A 25,417-nucleotide genomic window follows, 5' to 3' on the forward strand; every position below is an offset into this window, starting at 1 on the left:
GGGTTTTTTTTTTTTTTGAAAGGGAGAGTGTATGTGAATGTGTGTGCACATGGTGGGGGTCGGGGGAGAGATGGAGGGAGAGGGGGAAAGAGAGAATCTTATGCAGGCTCCACACTCAGTACAGAGCCAGACACGGGGCTTGATCTCACAACCCTGAGATCATGCATGCCCTGCGCCCAAATCAAGAGTGGGACGCTTAACCAACTGAGCCACCCAGGCACCCTCTATGTCATGTTGATTTTAAACAAAATCCCATTGTTGGTTCAGAGTCAGTGTTCTCTACACTATTTTAAAAACCATAAGTCAAGTATGTGCTTGTTGAGGTTCTTCTCTGAACTTCATTCTGCCAGCCAACCTCCTTACTCATAACACAGTTTGTAAGGAGCCCTCTTCAATTAGAAAGAGAGAGGAGTTAGCACAAAACCTCTTTCTTTGGCTCTCTGCCCCAGAGCGGTTTGCAGAGGTGTGTCTTTGGCACTGGCTTGTGTTCTTTGGTGTGGACACTTGTTTCCCATGACCTGCCCTGAAAGTCTCCGGAGCTGCCATTTTATGCAGCTGACTTCAGTTAAATCCTTCAAACCAGATTTGGTACATGGTTTCATTAGTTCACCGGTTCTCAAATTTTAGTCCCTAGACCCATAGTGGATAAGCACCAACCGTGTTATTGGGAGCTGGTTAGTGATGCAGATTTTTGGGCCTCACCCCACACCTACTGAGTCAGAAACTCTAGGGGCAGGGCCCAACCATCTGTTTCAGCAAGCCTTGTGGGGAATCCTGATACATGCTCCAATTTGAAAACTCTAAATTCAATGAATTTTTTTTTTTTAAGGACAAATTCTTTTTTCTGTTTGTTTTTTAGTTACACAGCCAGTTACCATTTGACAATTGCTTTATTCATGTGTTCATTTAGTAACATTGACCAGAGGCTTATCCTGTGCCAGCTCCATGTGTAGAAGCTGCTGGGCACTGGGAGTATAAAGGAATCAGATAATGTTCTGTGCCCTCAAAAAGCTTACGGTTGACAAATAACTATCAAATAAGCTGATTAAAGCTTCCAAAACTTAAAAAAAAAATTTTAAAAAAGAGTCCCCTTTCTTTTGGGCAGTAGTAGAGATGGGGGTGGGGGAGGTCTCACAGGGAGAGGGTGCTGGAGCTGAGCAGATACAATACAGAAAAGGCATGACAGTAGCATGAGGATTCATAATGGACACACTATTCAAAATGGCAGAGCTGCCAGCAAGCGGAAGAGAGGTTGTCTGGCAGTGGAGGCTGAGAGCTGCTGCAGAGCCAGGTGGCAAAGGGCCTGCTTTCTATGACATGTTGGCTTAGGTTTTATTTTGTAGGGCTCTTGAAAGAGTTTTAAGCGAGGGTGGGACATGGTCAGCTTCGTGCTTTGGAAAGATCTTTCTGCCCCCAGAGAATGGATTGTAGTTATATGTCAAGGGGGGAGTTCTGGAAGTGGCAGAGTTGTCTTCCTCTGGGCTGGCACAGTTCCAGCGTGGGCCCTGGAGGATCAGAGTGGCACATCTTCTGGGGGCAGAATTCAGTAGAAGGAACGGGTTTGAGTGGAGCCGAGGAGCAGTGACCGGAGGGATGGCTGAGCTTGGTGCTGGACTTGAACTGGAGGCTTCCCTGTGCTTTCTGGACTCCTGTAGATTGGCGAGCGAGGAGCGAACCTGAGTGGTGGGCAGCGCCAAAGGATCAGCCTGGCCCGGGCCTTGTACAGTGACCGGGACATCTACATCCTGGATGACCCCCTCAGTGCCTTAGATGCCCACGTGGGCAACCACATCTTCAACAGTGCTATCCAGAAACACCTCAAGTCCAAGACGGTTCTGTTTGTCACCCACCAGTTACAGGTATGAGGCGTTCTTCCCCAGGCTGCCCACCTCGGCTTAGGAAATCAGAAACAGGGAAGTGGGCTTGGTTCAGGTCCCTCGGTGGAACTCCTTAGAGCTTCCTGGAATCATCAGTGTTTATTTCCTCAGCAAATAGCCCCTGGCCCACTGTACCAATAAAGCTCCTCGTACCGATGTACCAGATGGCCATCTGAATTAGAGATCCTTGGAGCCTGTTAGCTTTTGCATATAAATCAGTAAGTAAAAGGGCTGAGAGGAGTAGGCTGCAACTGGAGTTTGGGCAGAGGGAATTTGGAAAGCGTCATGTTAGTATCTATATGCAAGTGGGAACTGTTTAAGGAAAACAAGCTCTTTTCCCTCTGTCATGCCAAGACAAGCAGCCACTTGGGAGAGCAGCTCCAGGATGTTGCTGTCTGCTTTGCATATGTTGTCAGTTCTAGGGGGCTTATCCCCCATCCTGCCGCAGAAAATCTGTAACTGTGTTTCTGGGCACGGCGAAGGGGTGCGAAGTTTAGTGCGAGTCTTGCATGGCTCTGTCGACAGATCTGTGTCAAAAACCGGAGGCGATGCTCTTTGAACCGCATCACAAGGCGCAGTAAACTAAAGCCGGGCTTTCTTGCTCTTGGCACTATTGCCATTTGGGGCCAGATGGCTGTTTATTGTTGGGGGGCCATCCTGTCCATTGCTGGCCTTTATCCACTAGATGACAGCGGCCCCCAGCCCCCATTGTAGCAACCGAAAAGGGCTCCAGAGTGTGCCAGATGTGCCCTGGGAGGCTCAGTTGACTCCAGATGAGAACCCCTGAAGCGGGGAGTGGCGGGAAGGGGGGTGTTGAATGTGTTTGCACCACTGTCTGCAACACTGCGTCGTCCCTGGCTTTGTCTCCAGTACCTGGCGGATTGCGATGAAGTGATCTTCATGAAGGAGGGCTGTATTACAGAAAGAGGCACCCACGAGGAACTGATGAACTTGAATGGTGATTATGCCACCATCTTTAACAACCTGTTGCTGGGAGAGACACCCCCAGTTGAGGTAAGATTCGCATGGCGTTTGTGGGCATCTCCTCTTTCTAGCAAGGGAGACGTGACCAGCGCCAGTGATGGAGAGATCTCAGCTGCACTCCGTGTCCATGTCTCATTAGCAGGGGCCCTATTTTCTGGTGACCAAACCCCTATGCTTTAGCTCACATGCTGGTGCTGCTACACAAGAGCAGGATGATGGGGCTGGTGGGCCGGTGGTTTCTGAAACTGAGAACTTATTAGTGAAGCAATGACAGGGAGAAGGACTTGGGCTCAGTGTGTGCTGTTGTTCATTCGTAACTGAGCTTCCTAAACTGTCATTCCTGAATGAAAATTAGGAAGCTCCTTTTTAAATAAACAAGTGAATAAGGAGTGGTGGGGAAAGAAATATTGTGTACATTTGGAAATGATCCCTGATGCCTTGGCTGCCTACTTTGGCCCTCATTAGCTGACATCTACTGTGTCCCAGTTACTGGGTTGGACATGTCATAGGTGTCATCCCATGTAGTCATCTTAACGGAGCTCTGTAGCAAAGTAGGATTATCCCCCACTTTTATAGCTGAGGCAGTGGAAGATCAGAAACCTTAAGAGCTCACAGTCAAGGGTGGTTTGACGTCACTGTGCTCCTTCAACCTCACTATCCCGCCTCCTGTGGCAACACAGAAAGATGGCGGCTTTCCATGGCTTTCCTCTGGGCTTCAGGTTAGGCCAAAACAGGGTTTGTTTAGACAGAGCTAGCCAAAGAGGTTGTTTTCCTTCTTGTCACCCTGCTCTCATTTTGAGCTCCTTATTCTGTGGTCACCTGGGATTGTAGGGGCACACTCATGCACTCAGCCAGGCTAAAGGCTGCTTCTTAGCTACCAGGTCATTTGATGTCTGCACAGGATCAAAGCAGAGTTACTGGGACCTTTCACAAACAATATGACTCGTGACCAGTGTGTTTAGGCCTCTGGGAATAACGAGCATTCCAGGGAGTCACTAGCAATTTCCACAGAGATGCCCGAATCCACATGTGGATTTCATGATCTCTCGCTCTGACTCTCAGGGTGCTTTGGACTCTTTAGAAGTTTTCCTCCTCACTGTAGACGTGGAGGGGGGAAATGAGAGGGAGAGAAGTTAAATTAGGAAATGTCCGAGGAGCAAAAGAATATTGAGAGTTGGTGGACTGCAACAGAGAGAGCACACCTTAGGAACATCACTTAACTTTCCCGAGCTTCAGTTTCCTCATCTTAAAAATGGGGGTGGCAGGGCGCCTGGGTGGCTCAGTCGGTTAAGCATCTGCCTTCAGCTCAGGTCATGATCCTGGAGTGCCAGGATCAAGTCCCGCATTGGACTCCCTGCTTAGCGGGTTGTCTGCTTCTCCCTCTGAACATACCCTTCTCATGCTCACTGGCTCTCATTCTCTCTCTCTCTCAGATAAATAAATAAAATCTTTTAAAAAAAATGGGGATGACACCTGCTTCTTAGAGTTGTTGCATCAGTTAAATGAAATAATATGTAATCTTACCTTAGTAAGTGGTCAGCAAATGATCATTCTGTCTTTAGTGCATTTATTCACACACAACAGTGAATACAAAACTTAGATCCCCATCTTGTGTTCTGTCATGACTTTAAATTTTACATTGTTTTCTGTTTTTTTTTCACTGTCAGTTTAAAAAGCCTGGTTGAAGAGCAAGCTGGGATCATGAGGCTGACAAGGACGTAGAATTAAATGTAGTAAGCTCAGGACGCCTGACTGACTTAGTCAGTAGAGCACGGGACTGTTGATCTCAAGGTTGTAGGCTTGTTTTGTTTTTTTAAAGATTTATTTATTTGAGAGAGAGAGAGTACAGAGGGAAAGGGAGAGAGAATCCCAAGCAGAGTCCCCACTGAGCACAGAGCCCAACTCGGGGTTCGATCCCATGACCCTGAGATCATGACCTAAGTGGAAACCAAGAGTCAGATGCTCAGTCAACTATGCTACCCAGGCACCTTGGGGTTATAGGTTTGAGCCCTACATTGAGTGTAGAGACTACTTAAAAGTAAAATCTTTTAAGAAATAAATTTGAAAAAAAAAAAAAATAAATAAATAAATTTGAACTATATTAAGGGAATTTTTTATATAAAGATAATAAGAAGAACTTCAGAATGGGAGCATGTAGCCTCAATTATCTCAGGTTCAATCTGGTGAATGTTTATGAAGTCCCTTTATGCCCTATTGTGGGCAGTGCTTGGTGCTAGAGCTGGTATTGGTTACCACCATGAGTCAGATGTCATCTCATCCTTGAGGGGCTCGTTGGGAGGTCTCCTAGGGAAGACTGATGCTCTTATGCTCTTACAGGGAACTGTAACACCAGGTCACGTTTGTAGCAATATGCTATCACAGAGTCCTAACCCAGTGCCTGGGAGAACCGGGGAAGCTGTGAATTCATCCTATAGGAGTCTAAGTTGCCTCAGGAAGGATTTAAGATTTGACTCCCTCTGAATGGGGAACAACTGTAACTAAGATAGGGTGAGGGGAGGGGCATTCCAAGTGAAGAACCAGGGTGGACAGAGGTCCAGAAGTGGGGAATGGCAGTGTGGTGTGAGGAATGGTATGAAATCCAGTGTGGCTGGAGAGTAGAAGCCACGGGAATAGGAGAGGAACATATGGAGGTAGGCTAGGGCCAGAATGTGGAGGTTTTGCAAAACCAGGCTGAGTTTGAGTGTATCCTGTGGTAGCAGTGGGAAATGGTCAGATGTATGATTGGATTTAGTGATGTGGAGATCAGAGATGAGAGGAAAGGAAATGACCCCAGCCCTAATACTTTGGGCAAGTTGGGAGGGGAAGAGAGCATTGGGAAGAGCAATGTCAATGGAATAACAGGATCAGAACCCAGCTCTCAAGGACGGAAGGACTTGAGGAAGCGCAAGAAAGTGGCCCTTTTAAGAGGTTGGGTGTATCTCTTTTTAAGAATAGCAGCAGCCTGAAGATGACTCCCCAGTATGTCCTGTGGACATTGGTCTGAATGGCCATATTGTAACCAGTGACACTTTTTTTTTTTATTAGATTAATTCGAAAAAAGAAACCAGTGGTTCACAGAAGAAATCACAAGACAAAGGTCCTAAAACAGGATCAGTAAAGAAGGAGAAAGCAGTGAAGCCAGAGGAAGGTAATGAATGACCTTTTATGAGATTTTAGATTTGTCATTAAAGTTTATCGGAAAGTATACCAAGTGGTCATTCATAATGTTTGACAGCACTGTGTGTTGTGGAGTCTCTGGCCTTATGTTATTCCAGAAATAACAAATTCTTGTATAATACTGGGAGATCATGAGGCCCCTTCTGTTTGCTTAAACAGACCAAAGCAGTTAAGAATGAACTTTATTTAATATTTTGCTTTCTCTATGCACTGTGGGTTGTGTCTGTGATCATAGCTGAGTCATCTTGAGTAAGGAGAAATGGAATGATGGTTGGAGGTACACCCATCCTCCTGTGATTCACCTGTGCTCTTTATTTTTTTTTTTTTAAGATTTTATTTCAGAGAGAGAGAGCAAGCATGGGCGGGGGAGGGAAGTGCCCCTCACCTCTGCTGTTTAAACATCATGCCTTTGGCTTAGGTCATGATCCCGGAGTCCTGGAATCAAGCCCCAAATCAGGCTTCCTGCTCGTGGGGAGTCTGCTACTGCCACTCCCTCTGCCCTCCACCCCCTTGGCCCCCCTTATGCTCTCTCTCTCAAATAAATAAAATCTTAAAAAACAAACAAAAGTCAGTGCCAGTCTAGGTTTAGTCACTAGAACAAGCGACTCTTGATCTCAGGGTTGTGAGTTCAAGCCCCACGTCAGGGGTAGAGATCACTTAAAAATCTTGAAGTGCCTGGGTGGCTCAGTGGGTTAAGCCTCTGCCTTTGGCTCTGGTCATGGTCTCAGGGACCTGAGATGAAGCCCCGCATTGGGCTCTCTGCTCCACGGGGAGCCTGCTTCCCCCCCCTTTCTCTGCCTACTTGTGATCTCTCTCTGTCAAATAAATAAATCTTTAAAAAATAAAAGTAAATTAAAAAAAATAAATATCTTTAAAATAAAAGTCAGTGTCAGTCCAGGCAGAGATGTTCTGGCACCAGCAGTGCCTCCATCTTCAGTAGCTCCCTTGTTAGAATGATACCCTCCTGGCTTTTTCTGATGAGGCTTCAGCTGGGCGCGGCTGAAGAGTTACAGCATAGGCTTTTACTGCTTGGCTTTCACTGGCCAGAGGTCTGGCTCCAGGTTTCTTAAATCCTTTATCTTATCAACTAAAGCAAATATTGAGACTTAGGAAAACTATTTATAATGCCTCAGGCATTTTCACCTTTGGGAATTTTCAGCTGCGCTTATCAGTTTCCCGGAGGGAAAGAACAAAGAGCATAGCCTTGCGGTGAAACTGTCTTTTGTGAGGTCACCTCACGTTAGGAATCAGGACTTTGGCCCAGGGCCTGTCTTCATTTCCTTGTTCTTGAAACCACACAGATGTTTGGTTGGAGCAGTTGACCCTCCTGATTTAGCGCACACCACACGGCCGCTCTCCTTCCTTTCCACCACTCCCCTTCCTTTCCATAAACCGGGCAGGAGACTGAATTGGGTGTGATTTGAGATACCTGTACACTGGCAAAACAGCCCAGAAGGCTGAGTCATCTAAGTCCCTGGCACCGGCAGTAGAACCCTGAGGGAACGTTTATTCTCATCCACAGAGCCCCTATCCTGGATACTCACAAGTCTTCAAGTCCTCCAGGCACGTGAGGCTTATTCCAAGATAATTGGACGTTGCCCGTGATACAGAGACTCTGGCTTTTTGGAGGGCTGTTTCTCTGTATTATTCCATCAGCCTCAGTAACCTGACCACACCCCCCCAACCCAGGGAGCTCTCAGGAGGTACCCTTGAATCTCTCTCTCCTCCTCCAGTCACCATGGCCTACTGAATTTACCTCCGAACCTCCAACCCCAGGGCCACGACGCTGGTTCTAGCCCCACCATTGTGCAGCTAGAGTGTTAGAGATGCATCTTTTTAAATCTGTCCCCCATGCAGACAGTTGACAGGTCTAGTTAAGAAACGGGAGACCCACCAACTCGCTTTCCCGTGGGAAGTCTTTCAGGGCCTCCCATTTCACAGTAGCGTTTCCTCATCTTGGTCCTGATAGCGCATGCGTAGAAAATGCCATTAGTGTACTGGGCACTGGGACGTGTAGACGAGACTTCTCCTCTGACCATCCAGAGATCTGTAGTCTGGGAGTCAAACCTCCGCACACGTGTAGCCCATTCTCCTAAGAAGTTCTTGTCTGAAGGATGAAGTTTAGATGCCTTTGTCCTCTGACCACGGCCTCTGTAGTCAACCGTGTCTCCTGCCGCCTGTTAGGTGCACTTACTACTGGTCCGGCCTTGCTGAATTGGCTGGCTGTTTTCCCACTTCTGGGCCAGTGCCCACCTTTTCCCCACCGGGTCAGAGCTGGCGTACCTTTTGAGACCATAGAGAGAGCAGAAAGTCTTTTCTGAAACTGCTCCCCCAAGAGGTTAGGTACTACTGGGTGTTCCCATGCTGCCTTGCATACATCTCCAGCATTGCATTTTAGCATGTTTTATTGCCATTATGTGTTTATTTTATCTGTGTGTCCTGCCAGACTGCGGAAGGACCCTCCACCAGACCTTAAGGGCAGGGACATGGTCTTAACGGTCTTTGCTGCTGCTCCAGGGCCTCATCCTGGGCCCAGGGCATAGTGTTGCTTAGTAAATGTTCAGTGGGAGAATATTCTAGTAAGGATGAAAGAATTCTAATATAGATCCATGCGAAACTATAGGTTTTCTTTGATTTTGCGCTTCTGTAGGTGACTTAGTTTTGGAAAAGTAGCTCTTTCTTGCTGAGTTCATGATTCTGTTTTGTTTTTTCCTTACCTAGGGCAGCTGGTGCAACTGGAAGAGAAGGGACAGGGTTCAGTGCCCTGGTCAGTGTATGGTGTCTATATCCAGGCCGCGGGGGGCCCCTTGGCTTTCCTGGTCATCATATCCCTTTTCATGCTGAATGTGGGCAGCACCGCCTTCAGCAATTGGTGGTTGAGTTACTGGATCAAGCAAGGAAGTGGGGTAAGGTTCCTCGTTAATAGGAGAATTATATGTCTCGGGATGTGGCTGTTCCTTTGTATTCTCTGCCACTTCTTGGGGAAACTGCTCTAATTTTGGCTGGAAAGAACTCATGAGTGGGGATTACCCAGGATGAAAAAATGAGCCCCTCATGTGGCCTCACAGGATAGTTGATCCCTGACCGACTCACGTTAGCAGCAGGACACCTGCAGGCCATCTGCCCTCCTCCACTAGAAAAAAGAGAAGTTGGGGGGCAAAGCCTGCCTTGCGTTCACCACAGCCAGGCCCCATGGCCATTATCTTGGCCCTCCTTGCTGCTGAGAATGACCCCGAGAAGGAGTTCTTGGCTGTCCTTAGGAGTCCTGCCTCACAGAGCCTTGCCTCCAAACAGAATGCCACAGTGACACATGGGAACAAGACGTCTGTGAGCAGCAGCATGAAGGACAACCCTCTTATGCAGTACTATGCCAGCATCTACGCCCTCTCCATGGCCGTCATGCTGATCCTGAAAGCCATTCGAGGAGTTGTCTTCGTCAAGGTACGCAGTGGTGGCTTCTGTGTCTACTCTCCCTAGTGACTGTGGTCAGCCTCTCTCAGATTAATTCGGAGCAGGGGAGCCCCTCTGAAGCAGGACAGCCCCAGCTGAAATGACCTGTATCCCTTTAGCCTCAGGCTCTTCTGAGTCCCCATCTCTTGCTTCCGTGACCGTTTGCCCTTCTCCAGCTTTGCGAGGGCATGTCCCCTGGAGCTGTGACCTGGATAGACAGGAGCTGAGTCTGCGGGAGTCCCTGGGTCTCTGGGCCCTGATCACTTTGTCCTCTACTCCTCAGGGCACACTGCGAGCCTCCTCCCGGCTCCATGACGAACTTTTCCGAAGGATCCTTCGAAGCCCTATGAAGTTTTTTGACACCACCCCCACGGGGAGGATTCTCAACAGGTTTTCCAAAGACATGGATGAAGGTATTTCTCACGGCTTCATTTGTGTGCTGGGCCACAAGCTGCAGCTCCCTGTGCTCCGCAGCCTTCTAGATACCCTCCAGGCATGCCCATCTGTCCATCCTTACGTTCTGCTGGGGGCCACACGAGGACCGGTTTAGTTTTAGACTTTTCTCCAGGTTGCAGCTTGTACTTGGGCTAAGGACCCACCTGATTTTTTTCACCTGTCATCTAAGTTCTCTTCTGACCTCACTTAAGCTGAAAACAAGTCCAGAGGCTCAAGTTGGCATAAATACTTTGTACAGGAGGATGTGAGATTCCAAAAGATGTTTACTTTGGGGGTAGCATGTTGGTTTCTGGACACTTACAACCTCTGGCAGGTTTCCTGGATGCCGCATGGGCTGTGCCAGCACCAGAACTCAGCTCCTTCTCATAGCCCAGAAAATAGTGATGGCCCCTGACATTTACGGTGGGCTTCCTGTGTAACCAGCTGTGTGCCAAAGGTTCTAGATACATTATCCTCATCCTCAACAGAGCCCTGTGGGTTGGGTATTGATTGACCCACTGAATACAGGAGAAAGTTGATGTCCAGAAAAATTAAATAACCTGCCCAAGAGTGCACAACTATTAGATAACAAAACTGGGAACTGAGCCCAGATCTTTTCAGCCTTGAGCTAATGCTTTTAACTATCACCGTGGGCTGCCTCCAGGGGCATTTGTTTAGATGCTGATAAAGTCAATGTAAAGCTGTGGCTGGAGGTAACAAGGGTTCAGAACCATCACTGATACACAGAACTAATGTGTACACACACACAGGCACGCAAATAAATGGAGAAAAGGTGGAAAGAAAAAAAATCAGTGCTATTGACATGTCTGGGATTTTCATGAAGATACTTCAGCCTAAAAAAAAAGGCGGGGGGGAGGTGGGGAGTGAGGAGATAGTCCAGAGGAAATGAAGAAAATGTTTGTAACTTTTGAAGGTTCTATGCTTTTCTTTTGATTTTTGTGTATGCTTAAATTTTTCCATAGTAAAAACTTCTCAAATGTTAGCAGCAGTTTATTGGTATTGGTAAGATTAAAGATTATGTTTCCTTCTTGCATACTTATTTTCCAAATATTTTACAACAAACATATATTACTTTTAAGGAGAAAATTGTTTAAAGGGATTGGGTTGCCTCCTAAACCCAGGAGAGGGCCTGGGGGAGAAAGATCATTTAGATTTCCTTGGGACAAGAAGAATTCGATCAACCAGGTTTCTAGATTTTTCTCTGCTTTGAAAGACAACACATACAGTTCAGATAGAGAGTTTGTGGAACCTCTTTGTGTTTTTTAAAAACTGCGGTCTCATTTTTCCTGTGTGTAGTTCCCAGCTGTCTGACATTTGTTCCCTTGTTGTCTCCCCAGTCGATGTACGCCTGCCGTTCCAGGCCGAGATGTTCATCCAGAATGTCATCCTTGTGTTCTTCTGTGTTGGAATGATCGCTGGGGTTTTCCCATGGTTCCTGGTGGCGGTGGGGCCCCTCTTCATCCTCTTCTCAGTTCTGCACATTGTCTCCAGGTAAACAAGAGATGTTCATGTCTTCCAGGGATGAAGCCAGGGTTGTCTGTCTACCGCTGTGACTCAGAACTCGTTCTCTCTCTAGGGTCCTGATTCGAGAGCTGAAACGTCTGGACAATATCACACAGTCCCCTTTCCTCTCCCACATCACATCCAGCATACAGGGCCTTGCCACCATCCATGCCTACAACAAAGGGCAGGAATTTCTGCACAGGTCAGTGCTGATGGCAGCGGGAGGGTGCAAAGGGGAGTCAGCATCCCTGCACTGAATAAGTCTAAGAGGCCCTTTAAGGCCAGAGTTAGAGATTGTAAAGCTCATTACCGAGAGTATTACTGGTACAATGGTCTCTGACTAAAATTCATTCACTTGCTGGAACTCCTTTCTAAGCAAATGAGAAGACAAAAACATTGGTTTGGAGTCTATTGGCTTTGGGCTCCAAATGGAATGTTTGAAGGAGGTTTTCTTTTCTTTCTTTCTTTCTTTCTTTTTTTTTTTTTTGAACAATGATGGTCATTGACATTAGACTGATATTTTAGCTGCTGAATATTATTTAGTTGAGAAATGTATGTACATAGTCATTGTGGAGATTTGTATTAACAAGATTGGAACTAACTTAAATGTCCTTGCAGAGAGAGCTGGGTATATAAGCTTTGGTCCTCCCATATAGAATATTACATGGACCTTAAAAAGAATGAGATGGGCCACCTGGGTGGCTCAGTGGGTTAAGCATCTGACTCTTGATTTTGGCTCAGGTCAAAATCTCAGGGTTGTGAGATCGAGCCCTGCATTGATTGGGCTCTGTGCTCAATGGGGAGTCTGCTGGAGATTCTCTCCCTCTCCCACTGCCCTGACCCACCACTCGTGCACACGCTTTCTCTCTCAAATAGGTAGATCTTAAAAAAGAATGGGACAGTTCTATAGGTACTGATATGGAACGATCTCTAAAACACATTTGTGAAAGAACAAGGTACAAAGTGTGTGTATGGTATGTTCCCTTTTACGTATGTGTTTGTACCTATAACATTTAGAACATGTCTGAAAGGATACTCAGGAAGTACTAGTTGCCGCTGGAGAGGGGAACTGAATAGCTGCATGGGCAGGACAGAAACTGACTTCTAGGGGCGCCTGGGTGGCTCAGTGGGTTAAAGCCCCTGCCTTCAGCTTGGGTCATGATCTCAGGGTCCTGGGATTGAGCCCCGCATTGGGCTCTCTGCTCAGCAGGGAGCCTGCTTCCTCCTCCTCTCTCTCTTTTCTCTGCCTGCCTCTCTGCCTACTTGTGATCTCTGTCAAATAAATAAATAAAAATTAAAAAAAAAAAAAGAAACTGACTTCTATTGGTAAAACTTTTTATGCCATATAGATATTCTATCCTATGTATATATTGTCTATTCCAAAAGCTAATTAATGTCTGTTCCAAAAATTAAGTAATTAATTTTAAAAAGAAAACCTAGAATAGAAAGCTTAGTTTAGGGGTGCCTGGGTAGCTCAGTCGGTTGAGTGTCTGACTCTTGATTTTGGCTGAGGTCATAATCTTGAGACCAAGCCCCACGTCTGGCTCTGTGCTGGGCCTAGAGCCTGGTTGGGATTCTCTCTCCCTCTCCCTCTGTCCCTCCTCCCCCACCCCGACTGGCTCTCTTAATCTCCCCCTTCCCCCCTAAAAAAGGGCCTCAAAAGTTGAAAATGGAGTTACCCTATGACTCAGCAATTTCTTTACTGGGTATTTACCCCAAAGATACAAATATAGTATTCTAAAGGAGCACCTGCACCCCAATGTTTATAGCAGCACTGTCCACAATAGCCAAACTATGGAAAGAGCCCAGATGTCTATCAAGAGATGAATGGATCAAGAAGATGTGGTATATACATACAATGGAATATTACTCAGCCATCAAAAAAAAAAGAAATCTTGCCATTTGCAACGACATGGATGGAACTAGAGGGTATTATGCTAAATGAAATAAGTCAGTCAGAGAAAGACAATTATATTTCACTCATATGTGGAATTTAAGAAATAAAACAGATGCATGTAGGGGAAGAGAGGAAAAAATAAAACAAGGTGAAATCAGAGAGGGAGACAAACCATGAGAGACTTTTTTTTTTAAAGATTTTTATTTAACACACACAGAGAGATCACAAGTAGGCAGAGAGGCAGGCGGCGGGGCAGGAGGAAGCAGGCTCCCCGCTGAGCAGAGAGCCTGATGCGGGGCTCCATCCCAGGACCCTAAGACCATGACCTGAGCTGAAGGCAGAGGCTTAACCCCTCTGAGCCACCCAGACCCCCCACCATGAGAGACTCTTAACCATAGGAGACAAACTGAGGGTTGCTGGAGGGGAGGTGTGTGGGGTAACAGGGTGATGGGCATTAAGGAGGGCACATGATGTAATGAGCACTGGATGTTATATGTAACTGATGAATCACTGAACTCTGCTTCTGAAACGAATGCATTTATATTAATAATCAAATTTAAATAAAAAAGTTTAGGTTAGACAACTCAGAAAAATAATCTTTGCTTTAAGAGAAGAACAGTAAAATAGACTCCATGCATGTGTATATACATACACACCTACATTTAAGTGTATTGGAAAAAATGCTGGGAGAAGATATGACAGACTGTTAACCCTGAGTGGTGAGAATACTATATTTTCTTTACTGCATTTCCTAAATTTTCTCCAAATATATAAAGAGGAAGAGATTTTTTTTTTTTTTTTTTTTTTAAAACAAAACACATTTGCCTGGCAGGACTTCCTGCTCTGGGGTTCTAACTATATGTGTGACACCCAGGCCTTTGGATGGGGTCTGATCCACTCTCTAGGACCCCTGGTGACAGTCGTGTCTCCCTCCTTCAGTGGCAGAGTTTATCCAGGTCTCTTTTGCTGCAGTTTGTGCTGTGGTTCTGTGCTCCACAGCCTTGGAAACAAGTACCATTTTGCCCAACAGCAGTGCGTCCACAGACGTTTTCCACTTAGCCATTTTCAGTCTTCGAGTTTATCTTCCAGGTCTGAGGGCATTTCTGCAGTTTGCCTGTGTAGCCTGTCCCCTTGAGGAAGGAACCCCTGACCTAAGACATTTTTCTAAAGCTTAGCCAGCCTCTTATTTGGTCTCCTTTCCCTGTGCATTCATTCTGTCATTAACATGTTTTTCCCTAACATCTTGGAACATGTTTCTTTGAAGGGGTAAAACTAGAAAACCCCAAGTCGTTCTGTGTGCGGAGCCTGGAATACTCTGTAGTCCTTTGATTTCCGTATCCTCCTCCTAACGACAGACAGGAAGTACTCACAAGTTGTTCCTCTGTCCGTAATTCCCACCAGAGCAGTGACATCACCCGCTCTCAGGGTCCTGTGGTACTTTGTTTGCCTGTCAGGTGTTCTGTCACTCTCACAGGTACCAGGAGCTCCTGGATAACAACCAAGGTCCTTTCTTCCTGTTCACGTGTGCAATGCGGTGGCTGGCTGTGCGGCTGGACCTGATCAGCATTGCCCTGATCACCACCACCGGGCTGATGATCGTTCTTATGCACGGGCAGATTCCCCCCGCCTACTCGGGTCTTGCCATCTCCTACGCCGTCCAGGTCAGTCTCAGGAATGGAACTTATGCTCACTTGAGTCCTGTGCTGGCCTAGGAGAGGCATGGTAGGGGGTTCTGCCTCAGCCTTTGAGACTCCTAGAGCTTCTGCCCACCGGCATTCTTAGTGACAGCCTGGACTTGGCCGGGGCGGGGAAGATGGGAGAGAGGTACGAGTGGTATATAGGAACAAAGGAATTTAAGTCGGTTGCACGTGTTTAAGAAATAGGTGCCATTTATTTATAAATAAACACGATTTTGAAAATGGTTTCTTAATTACAGGTTTCTATGTTCACCACTCTCTCATCTCTGGCCTCTTCCTGGTCTTCTAAGAAATACTATGTCCTCATTATGCTTCTTATATGCATTTTATTTTCAGGCCCCAGATTTTCCCAAAACCGTTACATATGTAGACCCGGCCCCTAGGGATCGTTTATGGGTCTTTCTTTAAATAGCTCAGAGAACAGTTGGGAACTTGAGCACTAAGTATTTGAAGATGTTAAGGAATTATTACTAATTTTTAAGATGTCATCATGGTATTGGACAATGGTATTGTGTTTTTAAAGAGTCTTTATATGTTAGAAAGTTCCAAGCTGAAATATTTAAGGTTGAAAGGATAGGATGTCTGGGATCTGCTTTCCCATGATGCAGAGGGGTGGTGTGCTATAGACGAAACAATATTGTCTCTAAGTTGACAGGTTGTTAAGGTCATGGAGTTCATTATACTGTCCTTTTGACTGCTGTATATGTCTGACATTTTTCCAAATGTCAGAAAGACCAAAACAAGTAAGTAGGCAAAGAAAACCAAGAAGAGCTCATGTATCTTCGCAGATTCCCAAAGATGTCTGTCCAAGTTATATAGAATTACTTGATCACTGGAAGGGGAAGGATATGTGTTCTCTGTAGCAGGGTTCAGGGTCCTCAGTCTGAGATGCCCAGGGAATCTACATTTCACTAGTTGGTCTCAGGGCAATACATCTCTCCATTAGTTGTGGCTGCCCGAGCAGGTGCGGGCTGCTCGGAAGGAAGCCCAGAAGTTGTTCAGCTGCAGATGTGTGTACTGGAAGTGTAAAGATGGATGGAAAGCCCTCGGAGGCAGGAGGGGTCAGTGCCAGCAGTCTCACAATACCACCTACCTTCACTGAGAATTGCTGTTGATTGGGGGATAATGGCCATTGTGTTAAACATTTTGAGAATGACTCAGTCTGTTCAACTAGCTGCTGCAGGTGCCCGGCTCACTGGGGTATTGAGCTGTAATCCCCTAGGTAGAAGAGGTTTTCTAGCGTTGGCCTGACATGTATTCGTAATGAATTCCTTCCTGGATTTTGCTTTCCATTATCAGTTAACCGGGCTGTTCCAGTTCACTGTTAGACTGGCATCCGAGACAGAAGCCCGCTTCACCTCAGTGGAAAGGATCAACCACTACATCAAGGTCAGGATGCGAAAGCCTTTTACTGTGATCTTGATCCTTTGTGGGGTCCTTTTACCCTTTTGCTGCCTCAGGTGGAGGTGCAAGGAGGATGCTTGTTTTCTCACAGGCGAGGACCAGCAGTCTCTTCAGCCTGTGTGCAATGGAGAAGAGATTATCTTAAGACTTTCTAAATGTTTTTATGAATTGTGTCTAAGAATGTAGGTCATTTTCCTTATGCCATATAAAGCCATGTAGTTTTTTAACTAGTTTACTTGTTCTTTTTTTTCTTTTTGAAGATTTTATTTATTCATTTGAGAGACAGAGAGCGCATAAGCTGGAGGAGAGGCAGAGGGAGAAGCAGATTCCCCGCTGAGTGGGGAGCCCGGTGCGGGACTCCATCCCAGGACCCCGGGATCATGACTTGAGCCGATGGCAGATGCTTAACAGACTGAGCCCCCCAAGCGCCCCTAGTTCACTTGTCCTTAACCAAGGATGGCCATCGGTATCCCCCACTGAGCTCTAGGTAGAGACAGACGTGGGCCTCATCTCTGGAGATTCTGATCTGATACCGTCAACCCAGGCATCTGACGTTTTGGAAGCTCCATGGCCAATTCTAAACTGCATTCCTGGTTTAGAAACCAGTTAATTTCATTGATACTGAGATGAACCGACTCTTCCCACCTTCCCTCAGTAACCCTTCAGTGCCACCTCAGGACAGCGCCTTGTGGCCAGGTCATGTCCTAGCTGGGACACTGAAAGTGGTTTTCTGAAGAGAAAAGCAGAGTCACAGGTAGTTAAGGGTCTCGAGGGTAACTCAGTTCAGAGCAGTTACATATTTTGTGAACTGCCCAAAGATTTATCAGCATTTAGATCATGGTTTATGTGAGAAGAATATAATATATCCCAATTTCCAAATAATTGACTTAGAAACAGAGTTTTGAAAAACTACCCTTATCCACTGAGAACTAGCATATTATGTAAACTGCATTTTCCAGCAGACATGCTTCCCTGAACTGTTTTGACAATGATCCTCATTAATTGTAAGACATTGCTTAAACTTACGAATTCTTATTCTCAGAAAGAAGGACACATAGCTATCCATGGCAGACAGATATCTGCTAATAGCTATTCCTTTTATTTTATTTTTATTTTATTTTATTTATTATCCATTGGCTTCTTTGCCCAGTGCCCATGTCTGTGGACAGTATGTGGGTGTATCTGTGGGTATGTAGTGTTTGATTTAATATTGCTTTTGGTGAGAGTCTCTTGCTGAAGAGGTCAGGGTGATGGTCAGCTGTAGCAGAGGGGACCCTGCACAAACCAGTCACATTTCTGAGGACTGGCTCTCACCGCCATGCCCAACCTGGATGCCTCTGCCAACATGAAGCCCTTCTAGTTTGGAGTTCATGATGTCAGTCTCCACCCACCCTCCTGCCCTGCCCCACACCCCCATCCCTGCCTAGAGCTCCACCACCATTGGCTTTCACTGCCCTAGGAGGCTGTTAAGGTCCCGTGATTAGTTGCCAGAGAATTTTCAAACATTACAAGATGGGACTGTTGGTAACAAAAACTACCAAACAAAAACTAACAAAAACTACCCAAGCAGTCACATCACCCAAACATTTATTTGGAAGAGAGCAACAGCACAGGCAGGGGGAGGGGCAGTGGGACAGGGAGAACATTTTAAAAGCTAAATGGATTTCCACGATTCTCTAATCTGGTCCCCATGACTTACAGAAAAGAAACTAAGACCTAGAGTGAAGAAGTGATCTATCCAGAACACATAGCGATTGGTGGCAGACTGGGCTTCGAGCCCATGTCCCCTGGGGTGACTGACATGTCAGAATGCCAGGATCTGATGCAATGTTCAGTAAATGGTAGTTTCCTTCCTTTGGGTTTAGGCCATTGGCTTTCAAATGGTGGAATCTTGTCTCAAGTAGAGTATTCTGAAAGAATTCCAATAAAAAGTGGTCTGTTTGAGGAGCTGTGGAATGCCTCATGCCACACCCTTGGCCTCCAAGACCACAGTTTTGTGAAGAAATTCCATAAGACAGAAGACAGTTGGAAGGCCACTGCCCTCCCCAAGATGCTGCTTAGCTGCCACTGTAAACTGCTAAGTATAAAGTTAGTCTCCATTGCACTCTGTGTGGTTTAGTGGTGATAAGCATTTACTGCCAAGGGCATCTTCCGTGAGAAGGGAAGAGGGCAGTGGCTGCTTCTATGTGGCTGCTGTGGCTGTCTGGGTTTTAGTTCTCTTTGAAAGCCTTGCAGCTCCCACAGAATCTGGTCAGTCTGACCCAGCCACTTCTGTCTCCCCAGACTCTCTCTTTGGAAGCACCTGCCAGGATTAAGAACAAGGCTCCCTCCCCTGACTGGCCCCAGGAAGGAGAGGTGAGCTTTGAGAATGCAGAAATGAGGTACCAAGAAAATCTCCCTCTGGTTCTGAAGAAAGTATCCTTCACGATCAAACCCAAGGAGAAGATTGGCATCGTGGGACGGACCGGATCAGGTAAGAGTGAGCCAAGGCCTCTGGAGAAATATTGGAACCTATCAGAGTTGAGCGTGGGGCCCATGATTTATTGTTTATTGAATATCCCTCTCATGCCTTCAAATCAGCCCCATATTAATGAGTGATGGCTAAGGTCTCCCTGAAGCCAATTTTCTCAGTGTATTCTCAACCCTGCTTTTGTTACACTTAGTGTTATTTCTGGTCATAAAAGTATACATTCTCAATGCAGAATAATTGGAATATATAGCGAAGTACAAAAGGGGAAAAGCACCCATAACTCCACTACCCAGAGATAGTTGCCGTTAATATTTTTTGGTGGGTATCTTATCAGACTTTTCTTTTTTTTAAGATTTTATTTATTTTTTTGGAAGAGAGCAACAGCACAGGCAGGGGGAGGGGCAGTGGGACAGGTTGAAGCAGACTCCCTGCTGAGATCCTCCCAGACCCTGAGATAATGACCTCAGCTGAAGGTAGCCACCCAAACAACTGAGCCAGACCTGCTCCTTGTCAGACTTTTTCTATCAATAAATATGTTTACAAAAATGGGGTCATTTTACACACACTGTCTCATGGCCTGCCTTTAAATCTACCAAATATTTTTCCATGTCAATTAATAGCCTGTGACATGAATTCTATGCAGCAGGATATAAAATTCCATTTTATGAGATACCACAATTTTTATGTAACCAGTCTCCAGTTATATGGCACTGAGGTTGTCAGGTTTTCACTATTACAAGTAGTACTGCAGTGAATATCCTTATTTCTGTGAGGTCAAAACACTCAAAAGATGTAAGTCGTCTGTGACATAATGCCAGTGGTGCCTTGTATTTATCGGACACTAATGTAGCTCTAAAAAGGAACCTGTGTTCTTTGAAGACCGAAATTATTTTCTTGATCTGACATCAGTTGCAAAGAAGTAGAGAATTGGCTCTTATTTTAGGCGTTCTACTTCGCACTTAAGAATCCTATTACTTCTATGCTCTTTGGATTTCTAGGGTCAGGATTTGAGTAATTCATTTCCTTCCCTCTTTCCTTCCTGAATAACATTTCAAAGACTGAGGCTTGTTTTCATTTACTGACCACTTCACCTGGTATAAGAAGTCTCTCTGGTTCACTTTGCATCAGCTTTTGGGGCTCGTTGCTTCCTTGTCAAAACTCTTCTAGCTTTGTTTCTTTCCATTAAAAATAAAACCAAACCTCTTGTATCTTTTCTGGCCAGTTTACTTTAAAGAACCTGCTAAGAAGAGAAGAAAAAGCCATTTCCTGCTTCCTGTTTGAAGGAATTTTTTCATGTCAGAACAATACAATATCTGTAGGATTTTTACACTGCAAGAGAATTTTTAGTCCAGGAAGGTGGCTGTCCCCAAAGCTCTTTGTTTGCTTTCTCCCTCAAATTCCCTCTACTACATTGGCTCCCAGGGGTACCCTGCTCTCCTGAAAGCTCTGACTGATGTCCCTCTCCTGTGATTCCCCTTAATACAGGTAAGACAGACTGAGCTCTTCATTAAGACTTCATTAAACCAGGGGCACCTGGGTGGCCCAGTCTGTTGAGCATCTGACTCGGTTTTGGCTCACGTCATGATCTCAGGGTCATGAGATTGAGCTCCATGTCCATGCCCAGTGCGGAGTCTGCTTGTCCCGTTGCTCCTTCCCCTCTCATGTTCTCTCTTTCTTAAATAAATAAATAAAATCTTAAAAAAAGGGGGGGGCTATAAAGCCATAAGTAGTTACAGGAGAAAAACAGGAAAAAATAAAGTAATTATTTAAATAGCCTGACTTACAAAGTCTAAACTCTAACCCTAACGAGCTTTTTCAGAGGCTCTTAGATCCTTACCCTGCCGTGGCCACAGTCAAGGACATCACTACAAGGACTTCATGGCCTCTCTTATTAGCATATCCATCAGTGGATGGATAAGCATATCCATCCATCTTATTAGCATATCTCCAGCTTCAGAGAACTATTAAATCTTCCAGCCTGGCTAGCATCTTTTGTCAAAGTGGAACAACTTGGTTTTTTTTTTTTTAACAGCATGGTGATTCCTTTTTTTTTTTAAGATTTTATTTATTAGAGAAAGCATGAGCATGGGGGAGGGGCAGAGGGAGAAGCAGACTCCCTGCCAAGCAGGGAGCCCAATGCAGGGCTCCATCCCAGGATCCCAGGATCAGGACCCAAGCTGAAGGCAGACACTCAACCAACTGGACCACCCAGGCGCCCCTCAGACCCACTTTTCTATCACAGTTCCTTATCATGATAGAGTCAACTACAACACATATTTACTCCTTCCCTTTGTGCTTAAGCAAGAATGGTAGGAGGTCTTGTTTTGTTTCTTTCTCACCTACTGTAAGGGGACAGGAGAGAGAGAAAACATCCTGTCCTCCCGTTTGCTCCTAGCTGCTGGCTCTAAGAACTCTGTTCTCCTCACTTTGCCTGAGATGTGTGAAAGCCCGTGCACCCACTCACAGTGTGAAAAGCAGGCGTTGTTCTAATTTACTCTCATGAAAGTGTGGTAGCACCTCAGACTCCTTAGGCTGAAGCTGTGTGATTTAAATGTATATTTTTGTATATACAGTGCATTTTTTTCTGTTTCTGGCTATCACTTTCTACATCATCCTAGTTAATCAGATGAAATAATAATTGAATAGAGCTAGAAAAATGGATGATTTTGCCCCGGGGTGGTGGTGGAGGTTTGAAACCAATTTCTGTTTTCACAAAATTTGCTCATTGAGCTACTTTTCTGCATGTTTTTTGACTCCTCAGGGAAATCCTCTCTGGGGATGGCCCTCTTCCGTCTGGTGGAGTTATCTGGAGGCTGCATCAAGATCGACGGCGTGAGAATCAGTGATATTGGCCTTGCTGACCTCCGAAGCAAGCTGTCCATTATTCCTCAAGAGCCAGTGCTGTTCAGTGGCACTGTCAGGTGAGGACCCAAGCAGCCGTGGGCTCCGTGCTGCATTTTGAAGCCAGGTGGGCACAGGAGAGCCTCCGTGTAGGACTGAGATCAAGGGACCTCTAGTCTAGTGCTCTTCCCACCACCGTGTACTTCTCCCTGCAGAAGGAAGGGGCAGCTCCACAAAACGGGGGCTGAGCGCCCTGCCGCACGTGGTGAAGAAGTCAGAGAGATCTGGGCTCAGATCTCTGCTCTGTGACTTCAGACAAGTTATCTGACCGAACCTAAGCTCACTCCCTCATCTGTAAAATGGGGACACTACTAAGGGCTGTCATTGTGGAGAATGAAGAAGTTGCACAAATTATGCAGTCACCAACCCCGGCACATGGTGGCAGTGGACAGTAGCAGCTCGTCAGCCTCATCCCATCACCCTTTGTATTCCTTCCACTCCGTATTGTCATCTGTCCTACATGTGCTCCAACTTGCAGTTCTCATGGCAGTTTTCAGGCATTGTTATCACTCATGGGTTTTCGTGTTACAGTATCTTGCCGCACCTTTGATTCTGACTCTGGAATGATGTCTCTCTCTCTCGCTGAAATCTGCCAGGGTGCCTAAGATAAAATTCCTCCTTTTTTTATTAATTATTTTTATTAACATATAATGTATTATTTGCCCCAGGGGTACAGGTCTGTGAATTGTCAGGCTTACACATTTCACAGCACTCATCATAGCACATACCCTCCCCGATGTCCATAACCCAACCACCCTCTCCACATACACCCCCTGGTCCCCCAGCAACCCTCAGTTTGTTTTTTGAGATTAAGAGTCTCTTAGGGTTTGTCTCCCTCCTGATCCCATCTTGTTTTTTTAAGATTTAATTTATTTATTCGAGAGAGAGAGTGCATGAGCCAGGGGGAAGGAGCTGAGGGAGAGGGAGAAGCAGACTCCCCACTGGGGCTTGATCCCAGGACCCTGGGATCATGACCTGAGCTGAAGACAGACGCTTAACAACTGAGCCACCCAGGCGCTCCTAAGATTCTTTCTCTTGACCTGTTAAAATAGTAACTAAGAAAGACATATATTTAATCCAATTGACTTTCCCTATACCTTATCCCACCCTCACCCTTAGTCTTAAGCTTTTGCCTCCTTGAAACAGTGGGTTTCTATAATTCCTATACATGTCTATTCAAGTTGCTTATCTTTTGAACTAAAAATAGCTTTAACTATATAGCTGACCTAGATTGGACTTCTATTTTTTTTTAATTAAATTAAATTTCTTTAATTTTTAGCAGTCTTCAGAAAAATTGGTACCAACTTAATTTCAAATAACCATGGACTTGTCTTTAAAATTAGGTCCCCTCCCTTTCTTTGGAAATAGCACCTGAACTCACTGATTCAAGGAGGTTTGGTAGACAGAGTGAATTCTCACCATCCCCATTGTAGGGTCAACACACTTGGGTATATTATTTTGGCATTTTCTCTAAACACTAATGAATTTGGGCAGCATAGATTGGATCTGTTGATGATGCTCAGTCATTCTCTTTGGGTCCTGAGATAACAAGGTCAAACAAATGTCAGAAGAGAATTAGAATTTATTGAAGACTCGGGTCTAAAATTAAGAAGTCAAGAGGTGGGGGCGTCTGGGTGGCTCAGTGGGTTAAGCCTCTGCCTTTGGCTCAGGTCATGATCCCAGGATCCTGGGATCGAGCCCCGCATCGGGCTCTCTGCTCAGCGGGGAGCCTGCTTCCTCCTCTCTCTCTGCCTGCTGCTCTGTCTACTTGTGATCTCTGTCAAATAAATAAATAAAATATTAAAAAAAAAAGAAGAAGTCAAGAGGTGTTGCCAATCTGCTCTTCTCTCCTGTAAATTCCTATTTTTAGATGCCACAAGAATGTCTTTGAGAATTTAACTGGCCTTATAATTTCTGGCTCAGGACAAAAGAACAATTTTTTCATTATCATTTGGAATAGAATTAAGAAAAGCAATGTATTGAACTTGACTCTCTTAAATGCATTGCCACCAAGAAGCCTTACTTTTCGTTTGTAAATTTCACAGCTCTTCGTTTGGGGCTGTGAATCAGGGACTTCTAGAGTGAATGGTTAAGTGCTTGTTTGGGCAGCACGTATACGAGAATTGATGGTTAAGAATTGACCTGCTGGGGGCGCCTGGGTGGCTCAGTGGGTTGAAGCCTCTGCCTTCGGCTCAGGTCATGATCCCAGGATGCTGGGATTGAGCCCCGCATCGGGCTCTCTGCTCAGCAGGGAGCCTGCTTCCCTTCCTCTCTCTCTGCCTGCCTCTCTGCCTACTTGTGATCTCTGTCAAATAAATAAATAAATACATAAAAATTAAAAAAAAAAAAAAAAAAGAACTGGCCTGCTGGCATGTGCAACCGCTGTTCGTAGAAACTCAGGGAAGTGCAGCTTCCCTGGGAGTCGGGCCATTTGTTACCAGCTCTAGAGACATGATGCTGCTTGATAGACAAGCTTACAGTTGGTATGCTACTGCCCAGAGTTTTTAGTTACTGAGCTCAGACTATTTGGGCAGTCAACTGTACAAATTTAGGAAATCATATCAGTTTCATGTTCTGCCAGCTGTAATTTTATCTTTTTAAGTCAGGAGTAGAGCCTGAGGACAAATTAAATCCCAGACCTACCGTCTTTCTCCCTTTATCCTCTCAGGTCTCATATAAATCCCAAAGAACATTCAGCTTTGGTGCTCTTTTGCTTTTCTTAGAAAATTAGAAAGCCTATAAATAGTTTCCCAAGGCAAGGGCAGGATAGATCAGCTATTTCTCAGTGGTCTCCCAGAGACCCTGAACATGGAAACTATCTTTATTGCCATTAGCCATCAGTAAAGGGTGGATCCACCTCCTTGAGATACCAACATGCAGTTAAAACATAAGGAACTCTCAAGGCCCTGTGTGGCACAGTCAGTTGAGCGTCTGACTCTTGGTTTCTGCCAGGTTGTGATCTCAAGGTCGTGGGATGGAGTCCTGCATCAGGCTCTGAGCTCAGCGCAGATTCTCTCTCCCTCTGCCCTTCCCACTTGTTCTCTCTCTCTCAAATAAATAAATCTTTAAAAAGAAAAAACCATAAGGATCTCTCAGAGTGAAAGCAAGGTAAAACCAAAATCAAAACTTAAGGTAATGAGATAAAAATGTCTGATTTGTTATCATACAAATATAATCTGAATCACAGACCGGATCATTTGGGGCCATACTGCTCCCTAGACTAGCTGGACTCTCGGTCCATTTCAGTAGCTTCATCCAGCCCTCCCTTTTCCAGCTAGTCCCTTTCTTGTGCCTTTTGCCCTTTTGCCCTCTAAGACAACAGGTTTATTTTTATCCCAACCCTAAACATTTTTTTTAATATGTATTTTTTTAAATTAGCATATAATGTATTATTTGTTTCAGGGGTACAGGTCTGTCATTCAGCAGTCTTAGACAATTCACAGCGTTCACCACAATACATACACTCCCCTGTGTCCATCACCCAGCCACCCCATCCCACCCCACTCCACTCCAGCAAGCCTCAGTTTGTTTCCTGAGATTAAGAGTCTCTTAAGGTTTATCTCAGTCTCTGGTTTTGTCCCATTTCACTTTTTCCTCTCTT

General features: G+C 45.4%; 1 protein-coding gene across 3 annotated transcripts in view; it reads left to right on the forward strand.

The window, feature by feature from the left end:
* Nucleotides 1–25,417, forward strand: part of LOC111147529 (ATP binding cassette subfamily C member 5) — an 87,831-nt gene that overhangs the window by 50,443 nt on the left and 11,971 nt on the right. For all 3 annotated transcript variants that reach the window (XM_022503597.1, XM_022503607.1, XM_022503617.1), the window contains 12 exons: nucleotides 1,656–1,859; nucleotides 2,748–2,891; nucleotides 5,907–6,009; nucleotides 8,760–8,944; nucleotides 9,333–9,479; nucleotides 9,772–9,901; nucleotides 11,282–11,435; nucleotides 11,521–11,649; nucleotides 14,819–15,005; nucleotides 16,341–16,430; nucleotides 18,729–18,918; nucleotides 21,677–21,836. In XM_022503597.1, the coding sequence (XP_022359305.1) occupies nucleotides 1,656–1,859; nucleotides 2,748–2,891; nucleotides 5,907–6,009; nucleotides 8,760–8,944; nucleotides 9,333–9,479; nucleotides 9,772–9,901; nucleotides 11,282–11,435; nucleotides 11,521–11,649; nucleotides 14,819–15,005; nucleotides 16,341–16,430; nucleotides 18,729–18,918; nucleotides 21,677–21,836 (1,823 nt within the window). The remainder of the gene's footprint in view (nucleotides 1–1,655; nucleotides 1,860–2,747; nucleotides 2,892–5,906; nucleotides 6,010–8,759; nucleotides 8,945–9,332; nucleotides 9,480–9,771; nucleotides 9,902–11,281; nucleotides 11,436–11,520; nucleotides 11,650–14,818; nucleotides 15,006–16,340; nucleotides 16,431–18,728; nucleotides 18,919–21,676; nucleotides 21,837–25,417) is intronic.

The sequence above is a fragment of the Enhydra lutris genome, unplaced genomic scaffold, assembly GCF_002288905.1.
Source record: "Enhydra lutris kenyoni isolate GAN:26980312 unplaced genomic scaffold, ASM228890v2 scaffoldscaffold2, whole genome shotgun sequence".
NCBI classification, from domain to species: domain Eukaryota; kingdom Metazoa; phylum Chordata; class Mammalia; order Carnivora; family Mustelidae; genus Enhydra; species Enhydra lutris.